Source organism: Tetrao urogallus (assembly GCF_951394365.1).
Source record: "Tetrao urogallus genome assembly, chromosome: Z".
NCBI classification, from domain to species: domain Eukaryota; kingdom Metazoa; phylum Chordata; class Aves; order Galliformes; family Phasianidae; genus Tetrao; species Tetrao urogallus.
The window spans coordinates 59,276,543-59,299,454 of record NC_136816.1 but is presented as its reverse complement, the minus strand read 5'-3'; the positions used below and the strand labels follow the sequence as shown (position 1 = coordinate 59,299,454).

General features: G+C 38.8%; 2 protein-coding genes across 2 annotated transcripts; both read right to left on the bottom strand.

Moving 5' to 3' along the window:
• Positions 1-1,242: 1,242 nt before the first annotated feature.
• On the bottom strand, positions 1,243-5,086 carry LOC306956806 (molybdopterin synthase catalytic subunit; the record flags this gene model as incomplete). Its single annotated transcript, XM_079548106.1, has 4 exons — positions 1,243-1,311; positions 2,526-2,649; positions 4,043-4,196; positions 4,966-5,086. The coding sequence occupies 4 exons, from the start codon at positions 5,084-5,086 to the stop codon at positions 1,243-1,245; spliced, it is 468 nt and encodes a 155-aa protein (XP_079404232.1).
• Positions 5,087-6,179: 1,093 nt separating this feature from the next.
• On the bottom strand, positions 6,180-9,348 carry LOC306956963 (molybdopterin synthase sulfur carrier subunit-like; the record flags this gene model as incomplete). Its single annotated transcript, XM_079548294.1, has 2 exons — positions 6,180-6,306; positions 9,059-9,348. 2 exons carry the CDS (start codon positions 9,346-9,348, stop codon positions 6,180-6,182), a joined length of 417 nt encoding a protein of 138 aa, XP_079404420.1.
• Positions 9,349-22,912: the final 13,564 nt, after the last annotated feature.

Here is a 22,912-nt window from a genome sequence, read left to right as displayed (position 1 = left end):
AGCAGCTGCTGTCCTGCAGAGGAAGAACTCCCACTGAGGGAAAGTGCAGCAGCAAGCTATAAAGCTTTAAACAGTTTAACCACCTGTTTACCTGAAGTTGCATGCTTTTCCGGGGTTTATGTAACCCAGTACAGTCACCATCACTAAGCATTAAAAATGACTGACATCACTGGGGAAAACGATCACTGCCTATTTTTCCAGTTTCATTTTGTGCTGCTAGCAGCTGTGAAGGTTTTTATTGCAGACACAATGAAACAGATTCATACAGCTGAGGCTTAAGTATTGTGTTATGAAATGATATATCAGCTTCAGTAAAAATGATTTTACTTAACTGCATTCCCCTTTTCTTAGAATACTTTTCTTCTCTACATCGATAACAATTAGATAAATCTGCCATTTGTCACTAGTAAAAATATCACACACACTGCCACCTTGAACTTTTAACATCTACCATACTTTGCGGTACAGAATAATATAAAGAAAACAATTCTAATCAGATAAGCAGCCTATTGTCCACAGTGGAAGAACAGGCATACTATGTCCGTCCTTTTCTCTTAGACTAAAACATAAGTGAAAAACTATTAAAAATGTAAATGTGAATTTAAAGGCATATATAAGCTGTGAATTCCTTGCAATGTACATATGCAATACATTCAACTTTTCTTTGAACAACTAATCCATTCTGATGACACTGCATCCTAACCTGCCTAAGGTCAAACTACTAAATCTAATTAAACTTATTCTTGAGGATGTTTTTCCTGTAGAATCACAAAATTACACATCCAAAAAAACTCCTTCAAAATCAATCATGTCTAGACGTCATTAGGTGAATACAAGTTTATGTGCTATTGCTAGTGCAAGTTTGTTGCTGGCAGAGTATTAATATCCAATTGTCTTCTTGTGACCTCCCATGAAAACAGCAAACAAAGACTACAAACACAGAAGAACTAAAGCAGTATATATCACAGAGGACTAAATGTCTTGCAGCCATGAATTTTAGGAAAGATAGTTTTAAAAACTGACTCCGTGTTTTCAAAGGATTTAAGAACACTTAACACTTAACACTTAACACAGAAAATCCTAACTACTGCTCATTAATTTCATACAGTCCTGATTAAATTATTCAGATTGAAATGCCTATTACAATTACTTAAGATCACATAGATTCTATATAAGAACAATTCAAAGCTAGAACAGAATACTCATTAGGAGCAGTAACACTTTATTTATAAAAGAGTACAGTTATTTTTCTGAATTTGTCCAAAAGCATTCCTTGTTTTCCTTCCAAGAATACTCGTCCTCATAAATCTCCTGTGAATACAAACAAAGAATGAGAAATATTGTGGGAGTCCACTACATACAGTCACAGTTGTTTGGCCTGCACAAGCCAGGCCAAACAATTCAACAGCCATCTTGCTATTATTTGCTGACCACATCAGGACTACACTATACTTAGCTGGCAAACAGAAAAGGGGGATCATCTTTAGAAAACACTGACTTACATGTGGGCACATGCTGAACCTGGAGCTGAACCCATTACATTTAGAAGGCCTCATCTATATTGAAGTCACTTAAAGAAAGAGATCTAGAAGAAAGGATGCAGAAGCTGTACAGTACACAGCACTTGTGTCCTAAATACTACCATCTTTTTTAGGAATTAGAGTGTTTAAATGTTTAGAAAACGTGTTAAAAAAAAAAAAATGACACCAAGACTCAAAATACAGCATTACATCTTCAGGATAGACTGGACTACCCAACAGCAGTCCAGTCCCAAGTATCAAATTTAGCAGGGTTGTGAACCCAATTATTCTTTCTGGAATCATAAAACTTCAGTCTCCTGAAGTAGGTGTCAGAAAAGTGATACAGAAGATACTGTTGTACTCTGAGCAACTCAAGAAACTACTGTTACTACATACCAAGTTTGGAAAGTAAGAGAAGGCAGAGGTAATGTCCACCAATTGCATGTAATCCTGTGGTTATGCAATGTGGCTCTTTCTAGACTTAGGCTGCACTCTACACACATTATTGTGTCTCTAAATGAGCTTTCAGACCACTGAATACTCCTTCACTCTGTGCTGTTGCTATATGTGTGTGTCCTGCTTCTTAATGCTTTGTGCCTATCCATAGCCATAGAGATGAGAGAAAAATAGAAAGAAATGCCACTTCTATTTGCAAACTGCAATGCCATCCAAGACAATACATTCTAAGTTCTTCCATTAGTATATGCAGAACTGAACTTTACTCAGAAGAGATGAGCTCAAGAATCACTCTTACCCCAGAAAGGCATTAAGAAGAAGAGTAGCTGGGAGGCACAAGCAAGAGAGGGTTTTCCTGGTCCCTGAATGCCACATTCAGGCCTGGTTGCATTAAAGTAAAAAAAAAAAAAAAAAAAAAAGAAAAGAAAAAAGCATCTCTTCAGGAGCAACTGCTGCCCATAACACTATAGCTCCTTCCCTAAGAGCCAGCAGCAGTCCAGCTGTCTAAGATCCTTGCAGTGGCTAGAACCAAATTTGTCCCAAACATACCTTTTTCCATATTGGGACAAATGCTTTTAAAGTGTTGATGCAATGTGTTACAGCTTCAAGGGATTCTGCTCTGTGTGGAGACGAGATTGCAATAATTACACTTGCCTCTGTTACTGGAACCACGCTAGAGAGAGAACAACAACAGAAGTTTTAGCTAATGCTTAACATCTACAACACCCAAAGACTGTACCCATGTCACATCAGTATTCTGGTCACATGCACTCCTGACTCATTCACACTGAGCAACTGTCAAGCCATGTCCAAAAGATTATGCACATTTAAACAGAAAGAAAACCACAACTAAAATCAACATCAGATGCAGGAATTCCATGCTTTAAAATAAATAGAACCACCAGTCACAGGTTTTTTTTTTTTCTATTCTTTCTTCTTTTTTAAAAATAAGTCCATGGAATTAAGAGATGAAAATTACTATCCTGCAACAAAGGAAACACTCCAGAAGTTGGGCTTAATAATGAACAGTAACAGGTCTGGAACAGGAAGCTAACTAAAAATATCAGAAATTCTTATGCAAACTGAGATGATATGTGAAAAAAGATACTATGTATCTCAAAGTACACAGATTTTGCAGCATAACTTTAGTTTTGCCAAATGTTGACTTCAAAGTATGTTTCTTTTTCTATTTGGTGGGTCATTTTTACTAAGCTAACAGAAGTTGCACAAGGTTTTGTACTACTCCTCACAAGGGTAGTACTCCCAAAAGCTGCCTTCCAACCCCCTCTACTTAGCAAGTCTGCATTGGCAAACAGCTCAGAGAAAAACCTAAGTTCAAGTACTCTGAGTTGCTCTTCAGAGAGAATTAATTCCTGTCTCTGTTGACTGTAGAAGAAATCCAAAGAAACTACCCCTCAGAGTTAATATTAACGTTTGTGATCTCGTTCTAAGTTCTTCCTGTGGGGGGAAAAAAAAAAAAAAAAAGGAAACAAATATTTGCAACACACAATGCCAATCCTGCTAGTTTCAGCCAAAAATCTGATGAACATTGAAAGCTTAGGACTATGTTAAACCATTCCATGGTTTATATCCAATTAAAAAATGTGTATCCAATGCAAGGAATAACAAGAGATATTTTTACAAGCATGACTGGCAATTACAATGCCTTTCTCTCAACCTCATATTCTGACATTTTAGGTTCCATTACTTAAACCTGACAGGAAAAAAATAGTGACACTTTGCAGCAGTGGAAGAGAACCTCACAAACATAATGGCCTGCTCTCTCCTGCAAGGAAATCTTGATCTCCTTTCTCCACTCTCAAACCATAACAGCAGGATTGAGGTTTCTGACAGCTTAATATGGATTCTGGCAAATACTACTAATAAAAATATTTTGAAAAACAAGACTTTATTTCTGAAACCTAGTTCCTTACTGACAGCACAATCCAGTAGCAAGCTTTGATGCTTTACAGCCTTTATAGACTCCTGCACAACCTTCAAGTATGCAAGCGTCATTCAAAGATTAGTATACCATTTGAAGAAGAATATGGTCTATCCGTACATACCCAAGTCTATGATGCATTGCAATATGTTTGACTGATGGCCACTTCTGTCTAACATCTCTGCAGATTTTCTTTATTTCCATCTCTGCCATTGAAGTATACGCTTCATACTCTAAGCGAATCACTTTTTTCCCTTCAAAATTATTTCTCGTAGTACCTGAACAAAAACGCAGTTATAAAAGGAAAGCAACAGAAAAAAAAAACAGAGCAAAACTCAGGACCTCCTGCTGAGGCCAAGGACAGCACTCTAAACATAAATGACTTCCTCCAGTTATGGCTATGTAAAGAGATTCTTCAAACAAAAGAAATTTCAATATACGAGGAATAAGCCTACAGATTACGAAAATACATAGTCTGTAATGCTCAAAGCTGGAACATCTTTTGTGCTAATTTATTTAAGTGCTTAGTACTTAAAAGCCCACAGGTACTCATGCTTAAGCAAAAAAAGAGTTTGAAGATCTATACCACGTATTTTAAACAACAGGGTGGAGCCAGCAAACTCAAACTGCACCGGCCCACTGGTAGAACAAAACTTTGTCTTCAACAAGACCTGAACTGCATCAGTTTTCACATAGGTGAGTACCTGTGTTTTATTGCAGTCACTACTTTCCATCTTGAATAAACTGTGTGCAGGGAAATAGCACAGTAACTTATAAGCAGGACTGCCCTCCAGCACTGCTGCTCCATTCAGTCCTAGAACAGCCACACCAGCAGGGAAGCTTCTCACCACTCAGTCTCAATGCAACTGCTTAAGAGTTGCCATGGTCTTGTTCTAAATAATTCAGAATGAGTTTTCTAAACGTGCTGGGTTCAGTCCAGAAATGCATTTATTTGAGAAGCACAAGTTTGGGGTGTGAGACAAGCTGGGTTCCATTTATTAGACTATTAACACATCCAGAGATCCGGCTCTAAAACTTTAAACTCACCAATGAAAAGAGACACTGCCCCACAGCATGGTGAAATGACCAGTTCTGACACTTCATCTACAGACAGCTTTTCAGCCTTGAGCTTGATAAAATCTTTCGGCACATCCTCTCTTTCAACCATGGCTCCCTAGAAGGGCTAAAACCAAACAGATTCTGCAGTTGTTTTTGGCAGTACTAACATTTGCCAACTGCCTTTTATCCCATACTGATGCCCCAATTTATTCAGAAAACATGTACCATCTTCTTACTCACCCCAAGAGACCAGTCTTCATGGCAAATTCACTTCTCAGCAGACTTGCTGAGAGAACAGTAAGTGCAAATACCATGGGAAGATCTCTTTCTAAGGCAAATTGGCTCCTGCTTTGCAGGAAAGTCTGGTGTAGTAGGACAAAACAAGAACTAGTTCAAGGTTCAGTTCAACAGTACAATCTACTAGCACAAACCACTATGTTAGCAAATTTCTGGTAAGCCTGTCAGCCCATTCCTTCTGTCTTATCCTATAATCAATCACAGTTTAAACTTGCATTTAATTCAAAGTTTAATATGCTCACCAGGACATGCAAGTTTTCATCCTATCAGCTGTTTCAATGACACTGGTGCCACTTCTAAATGCTTTCTATATACACCAGTTACCAATTCATCTAAGGATGAGGAAGAATATAAGTGGACTGAGCAGCAGCAGTAGAATAAGCTACACTGGAAAGCACGAATCTGAGCTAGAAACACTTGACCCTTTCACAGCAAAAAACAAAGTATTTTTTTAATTAGCAAACAATTCTTCTTCTGTATCATCCTTTATGTTAAAAAGTGGCATCCTCTCAGTTAAAAATCTTACTTATGCAAGCTGGATATCTACTGATAATCAGAAAAAAACTACCAAAGAAAATAAGACCTAAAAGCAAAAACAAAACAAAACAGTGCCTGACCTCATTGCCAATTTTATTCCGTTTACTTGTGTGTGCTAATCATTTATTCATGCAACAGCTTATAGATTGTGGTCAGCACTGCAATTCTCTCCTGCAGGAAACAAAAGTTACGCTTTCTCCAAAGAGTACCAGATGTAGATGGGGATAATTGCATACCAAATCTCAGGATCTTACCAGAAAAGTATTATAAAAAGATTGTACAGAATGCATCAGATATTTTAACATTGGATGATCCTCTACAGGACGTGAAGCAAGAAGTGATACCTACCTCTCAGAACTTGCACAGATTCAGCCTCCACTAATTGGTGGGATGATTGCAACTTCGTCTCCTGTCTGCAGGACCAGAAGTTGATCTCCAAGAAGCACGTACTCCTGCCGAACAGCAAAAACCACTTGCTCCCGGATGACAGCAAGCCTGAGGGGATTGGCAGGAACACAGTTAGATTTCTAATTAGAGTGTTTACATTCAACCACGAGATTTCATTAACAACAAACTGATAGACAGTCTGGGGCAACTGAGGTAAATGCTGCTGAGATTTAAGCAACTCTCTTCCAATATACTTCTCAAAATCACAGAATCATAGAATATCCTGATTTGGAGGAGACCCATAAGAATCACCAAGTCCAACTCCTGGCTCCAAGTAAGATCACCCAAAAACACAAATGACAAAACCACATGACTGAGTTCACTGTCCAGATGCTCCTCAAACTACAGCAACCTCAGTGCTACAAACCTCCCCTGTCACAGTTTCATGCCAATTCTCTCAGGTCCTGTCACTGCCACCAGAAAAAAATACCATACATTATAAGCACCCACTTCATTGATATTTTTTTTTTCTTGGAGCTAGGGAGAAACCAATTAAGGACAATTTTCAAAAGTCAGGGTTTGTCACTGGATTTTATTAAAAATTAACCAACGTAAGCCAGACTCGCTTTAGAAGCTTCTAATAACTAGATAACTCAAGAACATACAAACTATCTGATTTGGGATTAAAAGGAAATGCTCTCCTGATTCAGTGCGGCTGCACTTACAGCAATTTTTGTCAAGAATACCATCCCTCAACACTTTGTTTTTCAAGATCTCATGAAGATTCAGTGGTCAGACTGTTATTCTTGTTCTGTAACCTCAAAAAGGCTTTTGGTCTTCTGTACTTACAGATCAGAAGTCTGCTACTGATGAGGGTGACAGCACTGCTAAGAGGGCAGATAGGGTGCATTTTCCTTGGAGATGTTCAAGGCTAGATTGGATGGGGCCCTGGGCAGCCTGGTCTAATATTAAATGTGGAGACTGGTGGCCCTGACTGTGGAAGGAGGGTTGGAGATTCATGATCCTTGAGGCCCCTTCCAACCCAGGCCATTCTGTGATTCTGTGAGGACTCTGTGATTTCTGCAGATTCTGCGTATATCTGTTGGCCTTCACATCTGAGATGTTGGTGTGAGAGTCTACAGCTCTGGATACCATGAAACAAGGTTTGCTTTCACAACAAAGTGCAGTCACATAGAGAGTATGAGGACAACACCATTGAGGCACTAGAAAATCATGCCAACTTTTTACTTCAGCAGATGCAGCATAATAACTGTATTGTTTGAGAGTACAGAATCTGGCACAGACAGCGAAGAGCTGCATTGCCTAGAAACAAGCAGGCATGCCAAAATGGTACATGTAAAATTCAACTTATTTCCTACCAGCCAGCTAGACTAAAGCCAGCTAGGCAAGGCACTGTCTGAGCGAAAATCAGTAGCGCTGTCTTGGAGGACAGACTGAAGGGAAGGACTGTACAAAAGTAAAGCAAGCCACTAAAGAACAGACTACAACTACGGAACTGAAGTGCCCATTAAAAGGATGGTTTCTAATTAATGTCACTTGCAAGTTAATTCATTGGGGAAAATGGGTGGAACAGAAGAGCATTGTCAAGTATGCTCAAGCTGCAGTTTGAATATCCATTAGCAACGTGAATAGAAGTCTGTGGTCAGTGCCCTACAATTATGTTGAGTTTTTCCAGAAAATCTAGGAACAGAAGCATTTTCCAAGAAGGCCACTGTGAAAGGCATGCGCACATGCAAAATGTAGGACAGCAAGTCACCTTTCAAAACAGGGTGAATTTGACAAACTACGATAAACTGTGAAAGGTGCTAGTGCTTCTGATACCAAATAGAGTAATATGTTGCAAAGTAAAATACATCCATTCCTTACTCTAAAACTCTACTTACCCATCTTATTCTACCCATCCCTTCCTCTTCTAAAACTCCTTTAGAAACACTTAACATTGCTAAATTTTTATTCTTTTTCTCATAACATTTTAGCTTGAGCACAGAAGTGTTGAGCACAAAGGAAAACTTTGGAAGAAACTAGAAAACTAGAGCTAAAATGGTGGAAATCCTGGTGCATTCAGCAGTAAGCCCATAACTTCTGTTATGCGCTATACTTTTATTCTTTTTGACTAAATGACGCTACGCCTTTCTGCATCTGATTTATCATCAGTAGGCTCCAACACACTCTTCAGCCTTGACCAATGAAGGCACTCTTGCTGTCGCCCCCAAAAAACAAGACTCCCTGTGAAATGCAATCAAGAGTGCCTTTTTTTCCCCCAGTCAGAAGAGGCTGAAAACAGCTGAGCCTATTTCTTGTGTAAGGGTTGTTTGGCAGGAAGCCTGGGCCAGGGCCTTAGTTCCCTTCTTCACTAGCCTTCCAGAGACTGCCATAAACTGAGAGTACAGCTAGAGGTAAGTGGTCAAAAAACACTTGCCTACGATCAGACCTTCTTACTTTATCGCTGAAGCTGGGCTGCATCCCCTCCTAGGACACCTGGCCTTTCCACAGGTAGTGCTTTCTGTCTTTAAGCAGTGACTTCGTGGAGGCCGTCCTGGACAACAGGACCTCAGACCTCTGCAATACCCAGCCGTGGGGTGCGTTTATCGGATTTAGCCTTTTTAATATAGATGTAAAGCCGCAGTATTTGCAACTGGCTCACAGCCAAAACGCTCACTTGAGGTTATTACAACACAAAGAGAAGTTCACTGCTGTTCTGAAGCCAAAGCGCTGCTGTAGCCTCTGGCTCGAGCCTGTATGATGAACTTGTATTTCTTAAAACAAAACAAAAACAAATCCTCCACCCCACGAACGTCAGGCTTTATGCACCGCCTGTACGCGGCGCTTTCCCCGATACCTGGGATGAATCTTAACGATCTCTTCCCAGAGCTGGAGGGAGGTGATCCGCTGCGGCACAGAGACGCTCTCGGAGCGCAGCCCCACCAGCTCCGCGCTCCTGGCAAAGTACAGCACCGTCACCTGGGGACGACAGGGGGACGTTTCTGTAGGCGACCGCGGATCCGCGCTTACTGCAGGCAGCTCCGCCCGACGCTTCCGCCGCGAGAACCAAGAATGGCCCCGCTGGAGACCAGGGGGGTGCCCGGTGCCCACTCGCGCCCGCCCGGCGGCACTCACCTGGCAGCTCATGGAGCCGCCACCCGCAGCCCGGCGCCCTCGGCCTCCCGGCGGCCCCCGCGCCTAGGCCCGGCCCACCGCTTGCGGCCTGCAGCTGCGGCCCCGGCCCCGGCCTCGGCCCGGGTTTTAGGCAGGGCAGGGCTGCGTTTCGGTGAGTCCGGTTTGGAATGGCCTGTAAATTCTCGGAACAGGACCTTAAAAGGCAGATTTTGAGATGGGTGCAGCCTTTGCAAGTAGTTGCAGATGTTATGCGTTCAGTGCACGGAACTTCTCATACATTTATATTTATCATAGATATATCTAATATTACAAAGCCCAGAGTCTGTTAAAACATTGTTGAAAACCTTTCTGGAGTACAAAGGTTGCAGTGGCACGGTATCACCTGTCTCCCCATGGACAGCTGCAGGCCTTCAGTTGCTGCTCTCCTGGGAGGAACATGAGCTGGTGGTGAAGGCAGCACAGCAGGACACATGCTAGGGAGACCTTGGCAAGCTACCAGCATAGCTGTGCCCCCAAGCCCTGTGGCCAGCATTATTTCTGTACTGTTCATCAGACCACGCTTGTAACCCCCTGGCCAGCAAACAGCTCCTCCCATCACACCGAACAGGGAAATCTGTAATTGCTCGTGGAGACGTGAAGCTTGCAGCGTGCCAAAACTGTGGTATGGGCAGGTGGTGGCATCCTGACTAGATGCAAAAGAAAAAAAAAAAAAAAAAAAGGTCTTCAAAATGAGAACTAGTATCCTGTCATTCCAAAAGATCACTGAGAATGGAAACAGGCCTTCCTGTGTACAATTTTTGGCACCAACTTATAAAGAGAGGGCAGTAGCACAGTCTCCTACTGTGCAATGAAAGTTACAGTGATAACAAAGTTTTTCAAAAGACGTGCTGTAGAAACACAAGTGAGCCCATGGATTATGCATTTTGTACTTCTTAAACAGTACACCATGTCTTAATTTTCTGCGGTGAGGAACAAATGTGTTATTTTTTAAAACTCTATTCTTTTGCTTGTGAATGATTAACTACTGTCACAAATTGAACTCAAGTCAAGTAAATAAAAGGCTTGCTCTTTTATCTGGGCTGCATAGTGTCAGATCTTTACAACTTAAACAAAATAGATAATTTTGACAAAGTGTGGATGACCTACCCAATGGCTAGCAAGTGGCTGGCACATTTTTTCCGGTGCAAAAGATGTATCATGGATGTCATGTCCTCATAGTCAAGCAGATGAGTAGATGGGCTCAGCTGGAGCAAATTATCGTCTCAGTTCACAAAACAGTAAGCTCTGAAAGATTTATTCTTAGAGTTGGAGTTGGATTTGGAGTGAGGTCCACTATGGAATAAGGACAGAGCAGTTAGTTACAGATTTCAAGTTTCTTGATTTTCCTTGGGTTCCAGCTAATGACTTGCCGAAGCCACTTCTTGAGCTTGCTTGAAAGGATGGCTCAGTCCTTAGTTCTGTGCTGTGTGACTCATATGCAAAATTTGGCCTATGCTGCAAAGGAATGTAACAGCATATGTGACTCTTGAAATTGTTTACTGTGTTTTAGGACCAACAAAAGAAGTTACCAGTTTTTAAGAAAAACTGAGGTGTATTATCATCATCCAACAAAAACTGTCCATAAATACCTCTTAGATCTGGAGTTATTTTCTTCCAAGAAGACCAGACTCAGGAAGTTCATTGGATTGGAAAAGTGACTTTTATTGAAATTGCTACTTTTTTGCTTGGCTTTTTTTTTTTTTTTTTTTTTAATAGTGAGTAGGGGTACTCCTGTAAAATGACATTAGAGATGTTTCTAAAGACCAGGATTAAAAACATTAGCTCTGTAAATGCTGAGATTTCAAAACTGTCTTTTCTTAATGATTCCTTTAATCTCTGTCCACATCGTTTTCCCCTAACATACCGTCTATTTTGGATCCTTTTTCAGGTGCCATTTTCTTCCTGAGTAGCTGCAGAATGTAATGGATAGTTCTAAGTGTCATTTATTGAGTCTAATATTTTAAATTAAATCTCGTCCTAAGGTGTGGTCTTTGCTTTTGTGAACAGATGTGTGTGCATCCTCCCACATCCATATGTATATTAGCATCTTAGGTGATACTTTAAGGTGATATTTTAAAGACTGTGATAAAGACCTCCAGAGCAGACATTTCTCATTCTGTTTTCCAACTGTTCTTTGTTTAGTATCATTTAATACTGAAAAAGTGCAGATCTTCCTGCATAGAATTCCCTTATACCACTGCAATAGAAACTGACTTACAAATTCAAACAAAATCCAGGAGGGGCAAACGCTAAGGAACTGATGTTCCTATCTTACCTGCCTTACTTTGAACTTTACCCAGGCACAAGGGTTACAGTTTAAGGTACTAATTTTGCATAGTGCTCTTGAATTGAGAGAAACAAAGCAGAACGAATGATACTTAAGTAGGAACACCAGTCTGCTAGTCCTAAGCTATTTTTGTAATAATTGATTACAGAATTTGTTACAGAACCTACCTGGACATGTTGGGAAAACTGAATAGGAATGAACTGTTCACATATTGTTAATTTTATTAATTTATTTTTGCCAGTGATTTACTTAGTGTCACTGCAACACAAGTGACTCTTTAGAACTGCACAAGACTGTGACTGTCTAACTCATGGTTGTATCTTCTGTTTCATTTTGTTTTCATCTTAGACCTTTTTGTAGGATTATTTCTATGGATCATGAATTACTGCTGTTAAGTTCAAATCTATACTTAGGAAGTGTTGAGAGAACTTCTCTTATTCCTACTTTACAGTTGTGATGAATTTAGCTACACCTGAGTGCATCTGTGGTATACACCAGACATTTAGGTATTGATGCGTAACACTGTAGTTCAAAAAAAATGCACACAATTGCTTTACTTCACGCTTCCTGAAATAACCAGGGAGAATTATCACGATCTGGAATAACCCTTCATTACTTGTTGTACCCTTCATTTATCTTGGGTCCCCAGCCAGATTTAGTCAGTTTATCATTAACCTCCTGCTACCGAGTTCATTTAAAACAAAACAAAGCTGTTCATCATAACTTACAAGGATCCCAAAGTGTGGCAGGTATAACAGATATGTCACCAAGAATTCCAGTCATTTCACTGAATTTAGGTCTGAATTTGGATTCAAATGTGTCAACACTGCTAATAATCTGGAAAACATTTCCTTCCTATTTTTGGAGGAAAGAAAGCTGTTCCTTTAGTTTACATGTTGGAGGAATAGGGAGGGGTGGGGAAGTGAAAATATGAATCTTTCTGAGGCACTGTGACCTCCAGAATTCCTGTGTGTGAGGTATATGTGGCCATTTGACCAATGTCTTTAACATCCCCCTTGGCACTCTTTGAAATTGTCTATTACAAAACAGATGGTGCAGTAGTTACTTTCTGAAAGGCTAGAGTAGCATGACTACATCTGGAATTAATCTTTAGCTCCCTAAACCAATAGATCACCCAGTTTTAAGAGGGCCTTCCAATATAAATGCGTTGCGTAAGTACAGAGAAAAATACACAGCTTTAAGGCAGAGTATAAGCAGTCTGGAACTGCTTCATAGTTCATAGGCACACAAGTCTTTCTGTTCAACTGTCTCATTTAAAGCAATTTTTTTTCTATAAGAAATTCTTTTTTATTTTCATTGAGCAAGAGCAGTAAGTAAAATATGTAGCTTCTTGAATGAGATTTTAAAAATCCATCTTTCGGGTTTGTATAAAATATTTTCTGTTGATGGATAAAGTATTTCTAAAGCTTTTTAATTTTCAAACTCTCCTTTGCACAAAGGGTAGCTCAAGGTTATATTAAACCAGCATGCACGCAGCATCATTCAAATCAAGCTAGCTGTGGAGTTTTGGGTGTCTATTAAGTGGTATAACAACTGTTCTAAACATGGGAGAGAGCATTAAGGTACTTAGTAATGGTGCCAAGGTAAAAACTGTTTCCACAGTCTTTAATCCCAATGCAAAACAAAATTTTTATACCTAAGAACCTCGTTTTCCAAAGTGCCTGGTACAGAAGTGCACCTCTGCATTCTCTGATCTGGAGAATCTACATATTTAAAACTGTTGTTTGTCACTGTTTAAAAAAAAAAAAAAAAAAAAAAAAAAAGTAATGTCAAAAATTCAGTGCTTACTACAGAGGTTCAAATAACAAACTGATGGAAAAGGCAAAGAATTTTGAGTGCTATCAAATCTTCAAATCATCACATCTCTGATATTGCATTTAAAATGATAAAATTTCTCTCATCCATAGGATTTCACTTGGCTTGTATGCTCTTCTGTCCTTTTGCATATCAGCCAGCACAGAGAGATGTTGAAGATGGGGACAACTGCAGGTTATTTATACAGTGTTAGTTTATATTGCAAGATTAAATTGTTGGCCTTCCAATTATCAGAATGTGTAAGAATCTGAAACACGGAACAAGGTAAGGTGCATTTCACAATACAGATTTGCTGAAGCCAATGGAATTCCACTGGCGTTGCCTCAATCCATTGCTGACTCGTGAAAACAAAATCAGCATCTCTACACAACAGTAACATGAGTTTTCAGGTAGACGGTTGTCATATCAAATCACAGATTGCAGCTACTCTATCTACGAAGTATTTATAATCACTGTAAATTCTTTGCTAGAAAACTGAAATTTTGTTGAACTTTATCCAGTTTTTAACATCAGTTTCTTTTCTTACCTCTGGAAGTGCCCACAGTGCAATCATGATAGGGCATTCTGCAAATGCCAGTCATAGTTTTAGATTCCGATTGCATCACATGATTAATTCTTTCAATATCAGTTGAAGTATTCCAGTTGTTTTTCGTTTAAGCTTTTCTTTACACTTTCTGTGTAAAGGTTATACATCTGATGCTATAGAGTGCTATGCTGATGTCTTGATTAATTTTACACTTCAGGTTGAGAGTTTTATGTAGTAGAGTCAAAAGTGCAAACAATTTTATAAGCTCTCTAAAGATACACTGGCAGCAGATGTTCTTCATGGACGATACCTATAACAGGTGACTAGGGACACCAGGTGTGGATCTGCCCTTACTCTAACAAGTTGTCTTCAATGTGGAATGTGCCATGTTCCCACATCTGCCTCATTGCTGCCTACATAGGAGCCTTTCTGATGGTCTGTAAATGTTGATCATCATGCAAACTGTACAGAAAACTGGATCAGTATTCTTATTGAAGTTTTTTTGTTTTCATTCATCTGTTTTGCATATTACCAGAAAAACATGCCTAGATCCTTACTGGTAACATCTATGGAGGCTGATTAAATAGAAATTATTTCCACCAGTGTATATACCCTATACATATTCAAGTCTTACATGTGTTGGTTGACATCTGGAATGCTTTCTGTGTTGATCAGAAAAGTATTTTTTTCAGAAAACATAATATTTAGTTGAAATTTTTCCTAGACCTGGAAAAATGCTGCGTGAATAGTTCTGAAAGCCAGCCACTTGATAACTTTGACATTTTAATATGAAGCAGTAGTTTATGAGAGGGATATTGTAACTATGTAGTTAAGAATGAGTTAAATTTTTTATTTCAAATTTAGCTTATGAACTACACCATATCCTGACATGCAGGTAGGAAATTCTGCTTACAATTATACAATATGGGATTGCCTGCAATTCAGAAAAATGGTGAAAGCTATCCTAATGGGCATCCAAATTCTGTGTGCAAAACAAAGCAGCTAAAATTTCTATTCCTCTGCATTGTCTTAAAAGTTTTTTTCTTCCATATCTGAAAGCACAGACATCCACATGAGGGCACCAGCAGACATCTTATTCTCAGACCATTGTGTAATCTGGTTCTGAAATGAACGTGTCAATCAATGGTCACTCCATACTTAAAGGTAGAGAGAAGATTGAAATCTTAAACATTACAGTTCCTAGACATTGTTTTATTCTTTCTTTCCAAGACCAAAAAATGTTTTTGTATTTCCCTGCATCTTATATTCAATAGATACCCTAAGGTAAAACTTTTAATCACATGGAGATGGAAGATGTTAAGATATTTAATGAAATAAAATTAAAATCCCATTTTAACCTGGCTACATAATGACACAGAAATAAACTCTCATTAGAATTGGTAATGTTTATTATTTCTTAGCTTTGAAATGAGAAAAAAAATTGCAAATTTTAGCTTCATTTTTATGAAATCCACACATACATGCAGACAGCAAACAATCAATTTGTAGAAGTTATACAATCTTTTTTTTAAAAAAAAAAAAAAAAAAAAAGCAGAGAGCAATTATTATTGCTCTATTCTGGGTTAGGCGGAGGATTCAGGACCAAGTCTGCCTCCTTCCTTTCCATGCTGAACTCCAAGAACATCCACCAACATAGACACAGAACCTGAACAATCACATTTCCTCTCCAACTCCAAATGTGCCAGGCAATCAAAAGCATGGAGGCATGATACTTTATTCAGTAGGCCAGCACAGTGCACATTAGGAGGAGGATGTAACAATGTATTTGTTAAATAGGAAAGGTTACGCCAAGCATAGGGTGTTTGTCTTCAAAATCAACTGTGCAGCTTTTTAAAGAACAGAGAAACTTGACAGGAACTTCCAAAACACTCTGGAAATTATTTGGAAATCTGTCTTAACATAGTAAGAGTGATCTCTCTAGACTCTATTCAAGTGGAAACCTGTGTGCTTTTCTGAAGTCATTCTAGGAGCTAAAATAACTTGCTTACCTCTGGCCAAAGCTTGTTGCTCCACTGACTGTTGGGGTAATCTAGAGAAATTAGGCTCTCTGGGCTTACTTTCATCTTTGTGAGTGCTTTCCTGGTGGCAGGGAAATACTATTATTTAAAGATTAGAAATATCATGTAACATAGACTTCTGGAATGGGAAGAATCCAGAAAATGTTTGCATCCCCAAGAAGGCAAAGAATTGGAAAATTCATAAAGTTTGATCTGAGGACTACCCTCACTTAGGCAGAAGCACATTCTATTGCTTGAGAACAAACTTGAGAGCAGGTGTGGACATGGAACAGTTGTGATTATGTAAATCTACTAAAAGTGTTGATGCAGAGTGGTGACTTTAAGGAATCTTTAAATTAGATTTTCTAAGAAAAAATGGTCACCTGAAAGGACAGTAATTTACTCTTAATGATAGCTTTATCTTAGAGAAAGGGAAGAGTGGAATAAGAGTTATTTGATTGTCTTCTTGCATTGCGTTTTTTCAAAAACAATTTTAAGGGGAAGTAATCAGCAGTCATTAAATATTGCAATAATAGAAATTCTAGTTGAACCATAACGTATGTGCTGAGCTATTTAGAACACCAAGTTAGGTGAGTATATATTCATCAGTTAACAAAAGTGATTTGTCAACTTGACTGATTGAGGTAAGCTTTTTTTATCAATATGCCGCCTCTGAAACCAATTAAAAATGAGAATGAGTTTGAAACTGTTGCACTGCTTAGTGAATGGAGAACTTGCTGTTTAGTTTCTTTTAACAGCACCTCCAAGATGAAAAGGAAAGATGGCCATGCACTGTAGTATCACTTTATTGAAGAGATTAGAGATTTTAGTTTGATAGAACACACTTGTAGGCACTGGAAGACGTTTAAAGTCACTTCAGAACTGATTATAAATTAGAATGGACATCAATTTAGTTTAACATAGATGATAATGTATGAGAAATGAAAATTTCCATGTCCTGAGAGACAACAATACTAATGATAACATGGAAACTGAGATTTTCAGCATGTGCGTTAAGACAGAAGAATTAATGCAGCAAAAGCGGCTGAGTAAAACAAAGACTATTGGTCCCCTAAGCACTGTAGGAGTACTGACAACCAAGTGTAATTGTGAAGCTGGCATATCTCCATGTGCCAGACTCCATTTAGTGCATATGAGTCACAGTCAAAGTGACTTCTCAGAGAAGATTTTGAAGGCATCACAAGAACTAGTCCCAAGGGTTAAAAACAAAAGGCTGTAAATTGATACTTGAGTGTGGGGTGTTGTCAAAGCCAGTTGCAGGAGCTTCAGTTTGTTTAGCTAGCTTCAAAACTAAGACTTGTCACAAATAATGGCACCCATTTCACCTAACTTTAGCTGTCCAAGTGTCACTTAGGTAGCACTAGTGCTAGTGCTTAGTCTTCTTCTATAGCCAGCCTATCTTTTATACTTACTCTCAGTAGAATATCTGCTATCTAATGACAACTGTGAAGCTTCAGTTTGGGACTAGATTAGATACCTAACACTTTTTATCTCCTTTCAGCTTGTAACACTCTGTACCACAAGACCAACCAACTGGAAGTCTGCTTACTCAGGCTTCTGGAAGCTCCTGAATCTGGTCAGCATTTTATCAGTGATATCTTAATAAAAATAATGAGAAAGCTGTGAAGTAGAGGAGTGGTCTAGATGCGTAGTTATACATGTGCAAACATATAATACAGACATTGAACACACAGCAAGGGTTGCTATATAGGATGCTGACTCTTTAAAATGGTTACAGTCATAACTAGAGAAGTCAAATTTCCCTCTGCTGTTCTCTCTTTCTATATATATACAGTGAGAGCTTGGATCTTGCGTGTATTGAGTTTCTCTTACCACTTAAAATCATAAATGGAGTAAATTGTTTCAAACTGACTATTTCACAAACTGAATCCAAATGTGTCAACACAAAATTTGTGTGATACAAGTCATAAAGTTTTCTGAAAGGTTTCTACTTTTCCAGTGCTGCATTTGGAGTAATGCTATTCAAAAAAAATAGTAAAAGCAATAGTAAAAAAAAAAAAGGAAAACCACACATACACACACACACACAAAAACAAAACATAACGCAGATCTTGCATATTAAAAGAATAATCCTTCCATGAGCAGAAGTATTAAAATATTGTCTGTGGATTAACTCAGATGACTCACCAGATATTGCAACCATGGAGATCAAATAGTGATATATTTGATAAAGAGATTAGGGCAAACAGCACCAATGGCACGTTTTCCAGATGTTATGTAAAGCAGAATTATAGTACAACTTTTTTTAAATTCAGGGCATATACTGTTATTTTTCCCTCTGTATATTCTGGCCTCTGGGCATATTTCTGTTCTTCCCTTCCATGCTCTGTTCAGCTTTCACTGTTACATGCACTACAAGGGAACTGCAGCCACTTTTCGCAAGCAGCAGCAGGACACAGACATGCTTGTGCCCAGCTGAAGTTTGGTCTGAAGGTAAGAGAGCAGCAACCCTTTCCTCACCACCCTTGCAGTGACTCTGTGCTGCTGTACCCTGACATTATAAGGTTCTGGGAATAGTGAACCTGGGTTTTTTTAAAGAGCTAATGTCCTTCCATCATATTATGCAGTACCAATACAAGTAGAAAATGCTGATTAAAATGATTAAGTATTGATTAAAATAAATAAATGTATCTTTATAGTTAAACATGGCACTTGAGTTAACACTACTACTGCAATTCATGTTTTCCTGACTGGTCAGAATTTATAGGTGATCCCACTTGTACGTAGCCTTGTGTCTTCCTCTTAAGCTTGTCTGTCTAAACAATGAGAGGTATAAATGGCTGGACTTTGTAGCACACCCTGTCTGCTTAACACAAGGAGTGGTGGGCTTGAGTTTCGCAGTTATGTGTGTTTTCTGTCATGAGGACATTTACAATCTTCTTGAAAGAATTTGCATGTCTTGTCAAAATTTATAACACTCTTCAAGTATTGCAGATAACTGCTTAGCACTAACCTTTTGTTTTTAAAATAAGCAGATACAGTCCAATCAACTTAATGCTAACAATTAGTGATCTAGTATTAAAAGGCTTGTGAAAGCATTTGCTGCTGTAGTTTGTGCACACATAGCATTTCTCATCCTGTAACCACTTTCAGCTACCTTTGCCAGCCTCACCATCAAATGTGGCAGCTGCTGAAAACCCTCTAGGCCCAGCCAAGAAAAGCTTAGCAAAGAGTATCACTTCTCCCTGCAGCTGCATGGATGTTGATGCCAACTCAGCAGACAAGGTATGGGTGGGAACAAGTAGTGGGAAGGTGGGATCATTTGTTTCAGCAGCAGTCTGGGGTTCGTGCCAAAATAAATTGCTCATGGGACTACTGACTGAGGATTGCCAATATTACACTGATATGGAAGTAGAAATTCATGCTGATAAAGTCTTTTGTTAGTAATTCATAAATCTAAGAACATAAATGTGAACCTAGATTTCAGAACTTTAGTTTTCCAGTATCAGAATGATATTGTTCTCTCAATACTAAATCAGACAAGTTTAAATATTTGTGTCTAAAGATGGCATGCTGATATCAAATAAATGAAGGTGTGACTTAATGAAATTGAGTGCATTTCATCTTCTGTCCATGCTCATCAGCAGCTGAGCTGATGAGTCAGGGTGCCTGTACCCCCAGACACAGAACTGTCATTGTGGGAAGACCAAGGGGTGGGGTCTTTGAGGTAATGTTGTCCTTTACTGTGAGAGTAAGTGTAAACTCTACGACCATTCTTCTCTTCCCTTCCCAGCCCTTCCCTTCCTTTCCCTTTTCTTTTCTCTTTTCAAATAAAAAACTCGAAAGTGACATTTTTAAGCTAAATAAATTATATTTGAAGAAAATTTGGAGAAATCTCTAGAATATTAAGTAACCTCTTACCATTAAGTGAGGGCCTATGGATTATTCAACTAATCTGGAATAAAGCTTTCAGTGTAAAAGTTAATTCTCCAAAGTGGAAATTGATATGGAATTTCCTTTGGGCTCAGGACTCAGAACACTGACCTGGGAAATGAATGTGATCTGTAACAAATCTAATATGGGCTCAAAAGCTGTACAGCCTCCTCCAGTGATCCCAAGGTAATCATTCTTTTCTTCAGTGCTTCTGTAGCTCCTACTCCTTTGCAAAAATCATCTTGGGAAGACTTTTCAGGACTGAGGGAAAATGCCTCTTTTTAGTCTCTCCTCCTGAATTCCCAGGAGTTTCTCAGTTTTGTATAGCTCTGGCATCAGTCCAATTTAAAACTGGCCATTTCCAGTTTTTGCCTCTTTATAACTAGCTTGGAATAATGCACATACTCATCCATGTATGGATTAACATGGTTAGTGGAAGCTTGTAGCTAATAATGTTAGTAAATTTGAGATTTTTATTTGGATTTTTCACTTGAACTTCATCAGAAAGAGGATGGAGCAGTCTGTGATTTCTTTTTGAAAAAAAGTTGTTGCTTAATATAGTCATGCATTTTTCTCTCCAAAAAAGAAGGATAAGAGTTCACCTATTCAACTGTCTTCAACACAGTGACATTGTTTTACCGTACAGCTTACATGGGAGAATAGATAGTGTGAAGTGAGGAAATGTGGTTTGGGAGTCATTTCTACTTGCCTATTTTTCACTTTCTGGATGTATGGCAATCCTGTTTTTGTAAACTCCTGGGTACCTGTTTTAGCTTTACAGCTTTTTTAGTTTTTACATCTGCAGAATCCCCTCTTTGTGATCAGGTGGTAATGGAGAAAATGTAAAGTTTGATGCAATTTGTGTTTATTGCAAATCACAGTATCACTTTATCTATACATACAAACTGTAAAGAACTGTAACCTTGAGACTGTATATTACTAAACAGAGATTTGTCTTTTTTTCTCTTTCAACTATGTATTCTCCTTCCCTGTGGTTTCTTTAGAAGACCAGGGTAAATTAGAGAACAGTGCAACTCTGAAATAAAATTCATATTCTTACATTCAAAGACCAGTATTCGAAAGAAGTAAGCAACGTAGTACCAGTGCATGAATAAGATGCAGCAACATACCCAAAAAGTAGAATCTGAGGTGGAAAAGTAGAACATGTTTCTTCCAAAGACTGCAGTATTATTGTTTCTACATCCGTACTGCTGCATAATATTGCTATATTGAGCACCGTCAAGCATGTTTTACTGTTAGAATCAGATTACTGAGGCTTGAGAGCTGTTGCTACCATTTACTAAATGTGGAGAAATTTATCTTCAACTGACGGAGTACAAAGGGAAAAAAATAGTGTTAATTGTCAGGAGCAGATTTTACTTCATTCTGTAGAAACTGTATTCTGTTCAAAAGCAGTATATTTGATATATGTCAAAAAGAGTATCAATCTTTTAAACAAGTATTTCCAAGCATGTGAGATTTTTGTACAATATTGCTAAGAGGAAAAATGAAATATGCTAAAAATATATAAAATAATGCTATTAAGTATCCTTTTTAAGATCAGTTTGTATGATTACACTTTCATGCAGACCAAAGTGCAATAGATCACTTAATTATTATTACTTATTATTAATTATCACAGTATCCTTAAACATTATAACACATCAAGCTGGAAAGAGGGCCTGAGACCACAGGAGTACCAAGCAACAAAGCCTTCTGTTAGCATAAGAATAATGGAATCATAGGAGATCCCAAATTGGAAAGGACCCACAAAGATAATTGAGTCCAATTCCTGGATTCACACAGGACCACCCAAAATCCAAACCACATATCTGAGACCTGTGTCCAAACCTTCCTTGAACTCCAGCAGCTTAGAGCTGTGATCTCTGCCCTGGGAAACCTGTTCCAATGCCCGACCACTCTCTCAGTGAAGAGAGTTACCGAAGAGTACCTTACCAAAAGTGTTGTAAGAAAAAAAAAATCTGATACACTTGGCCACAGCATTAAATAAAGCATGTATATTTCCATAGAGAAAACACAAATATAACAGCATTCTGTCTGCAGATGAGAAATCAACACAGATAGTCACCAAGGTATGCTCATCACTGACATGTATTGAGAACTCTCCCAGAACTCACACACATCATCCACACATACCTTTGGGAAATCACTTCTACTCCCTGGAGCTGGGCATGACCATGAGGCATACCAGCATCATTTCACTGAGCAATCCCAAGTGACCAGAGTCCCTCTGATGGGACAGAGACATTTGTTGACAGGAAAATAGTAGGAATTTATACAATTACGCAACACTTTTTGTAACTATTTCAAGTTCAGTACCTTTGCTTGGCACAATTTGTGGCTGGATAATGCTTGTCTTTAATAGTATTGGCCATTATGTCAATATTACATTTAATCACAGGGAAATAACAGAATAGTTGTAAACACTTTCAGTTTCCTGAATCAGTGGCAGAATGGATTTAAACTAACCCTGACAATCAAGTGGTGTCATTCCAGGATGGAGTGGCAGGTGTTGATCTTTACTCCTGCTGGCAATGACAGGACCTGAGGGAGCAGCACGGAGCTGCATTAGGGAAGGGTCAGGTTGGAGTTTAGGAAAAGGTTCTTCACCAGAGGGTGGCTAGAACCATGAACAGGTTGTCCAGGGCTGCAGTTGTTGCCCCAAGCTGCCTGAGTTCAAGTAGCATTTGGACTACACTTTGAGACATGGGGTTTGAATTTTGGGTGTTCCTGTGTGGAGCCAAGGGTTGGACTCACTGATCTTTGTGGATCTCTTCCAACTTGGGATATCCTATGATTACATGGTTCTGAGTCTCTGCAGCCAAGACCTGTTAAAATAATCATTTATTTTCCTTGTTGTTTTTGAGACATGGAAACTTTGTCAACCTTGAAACAGAATGAACTGCCAGCAGTGTAGTTGTTTTGAGTAAATAT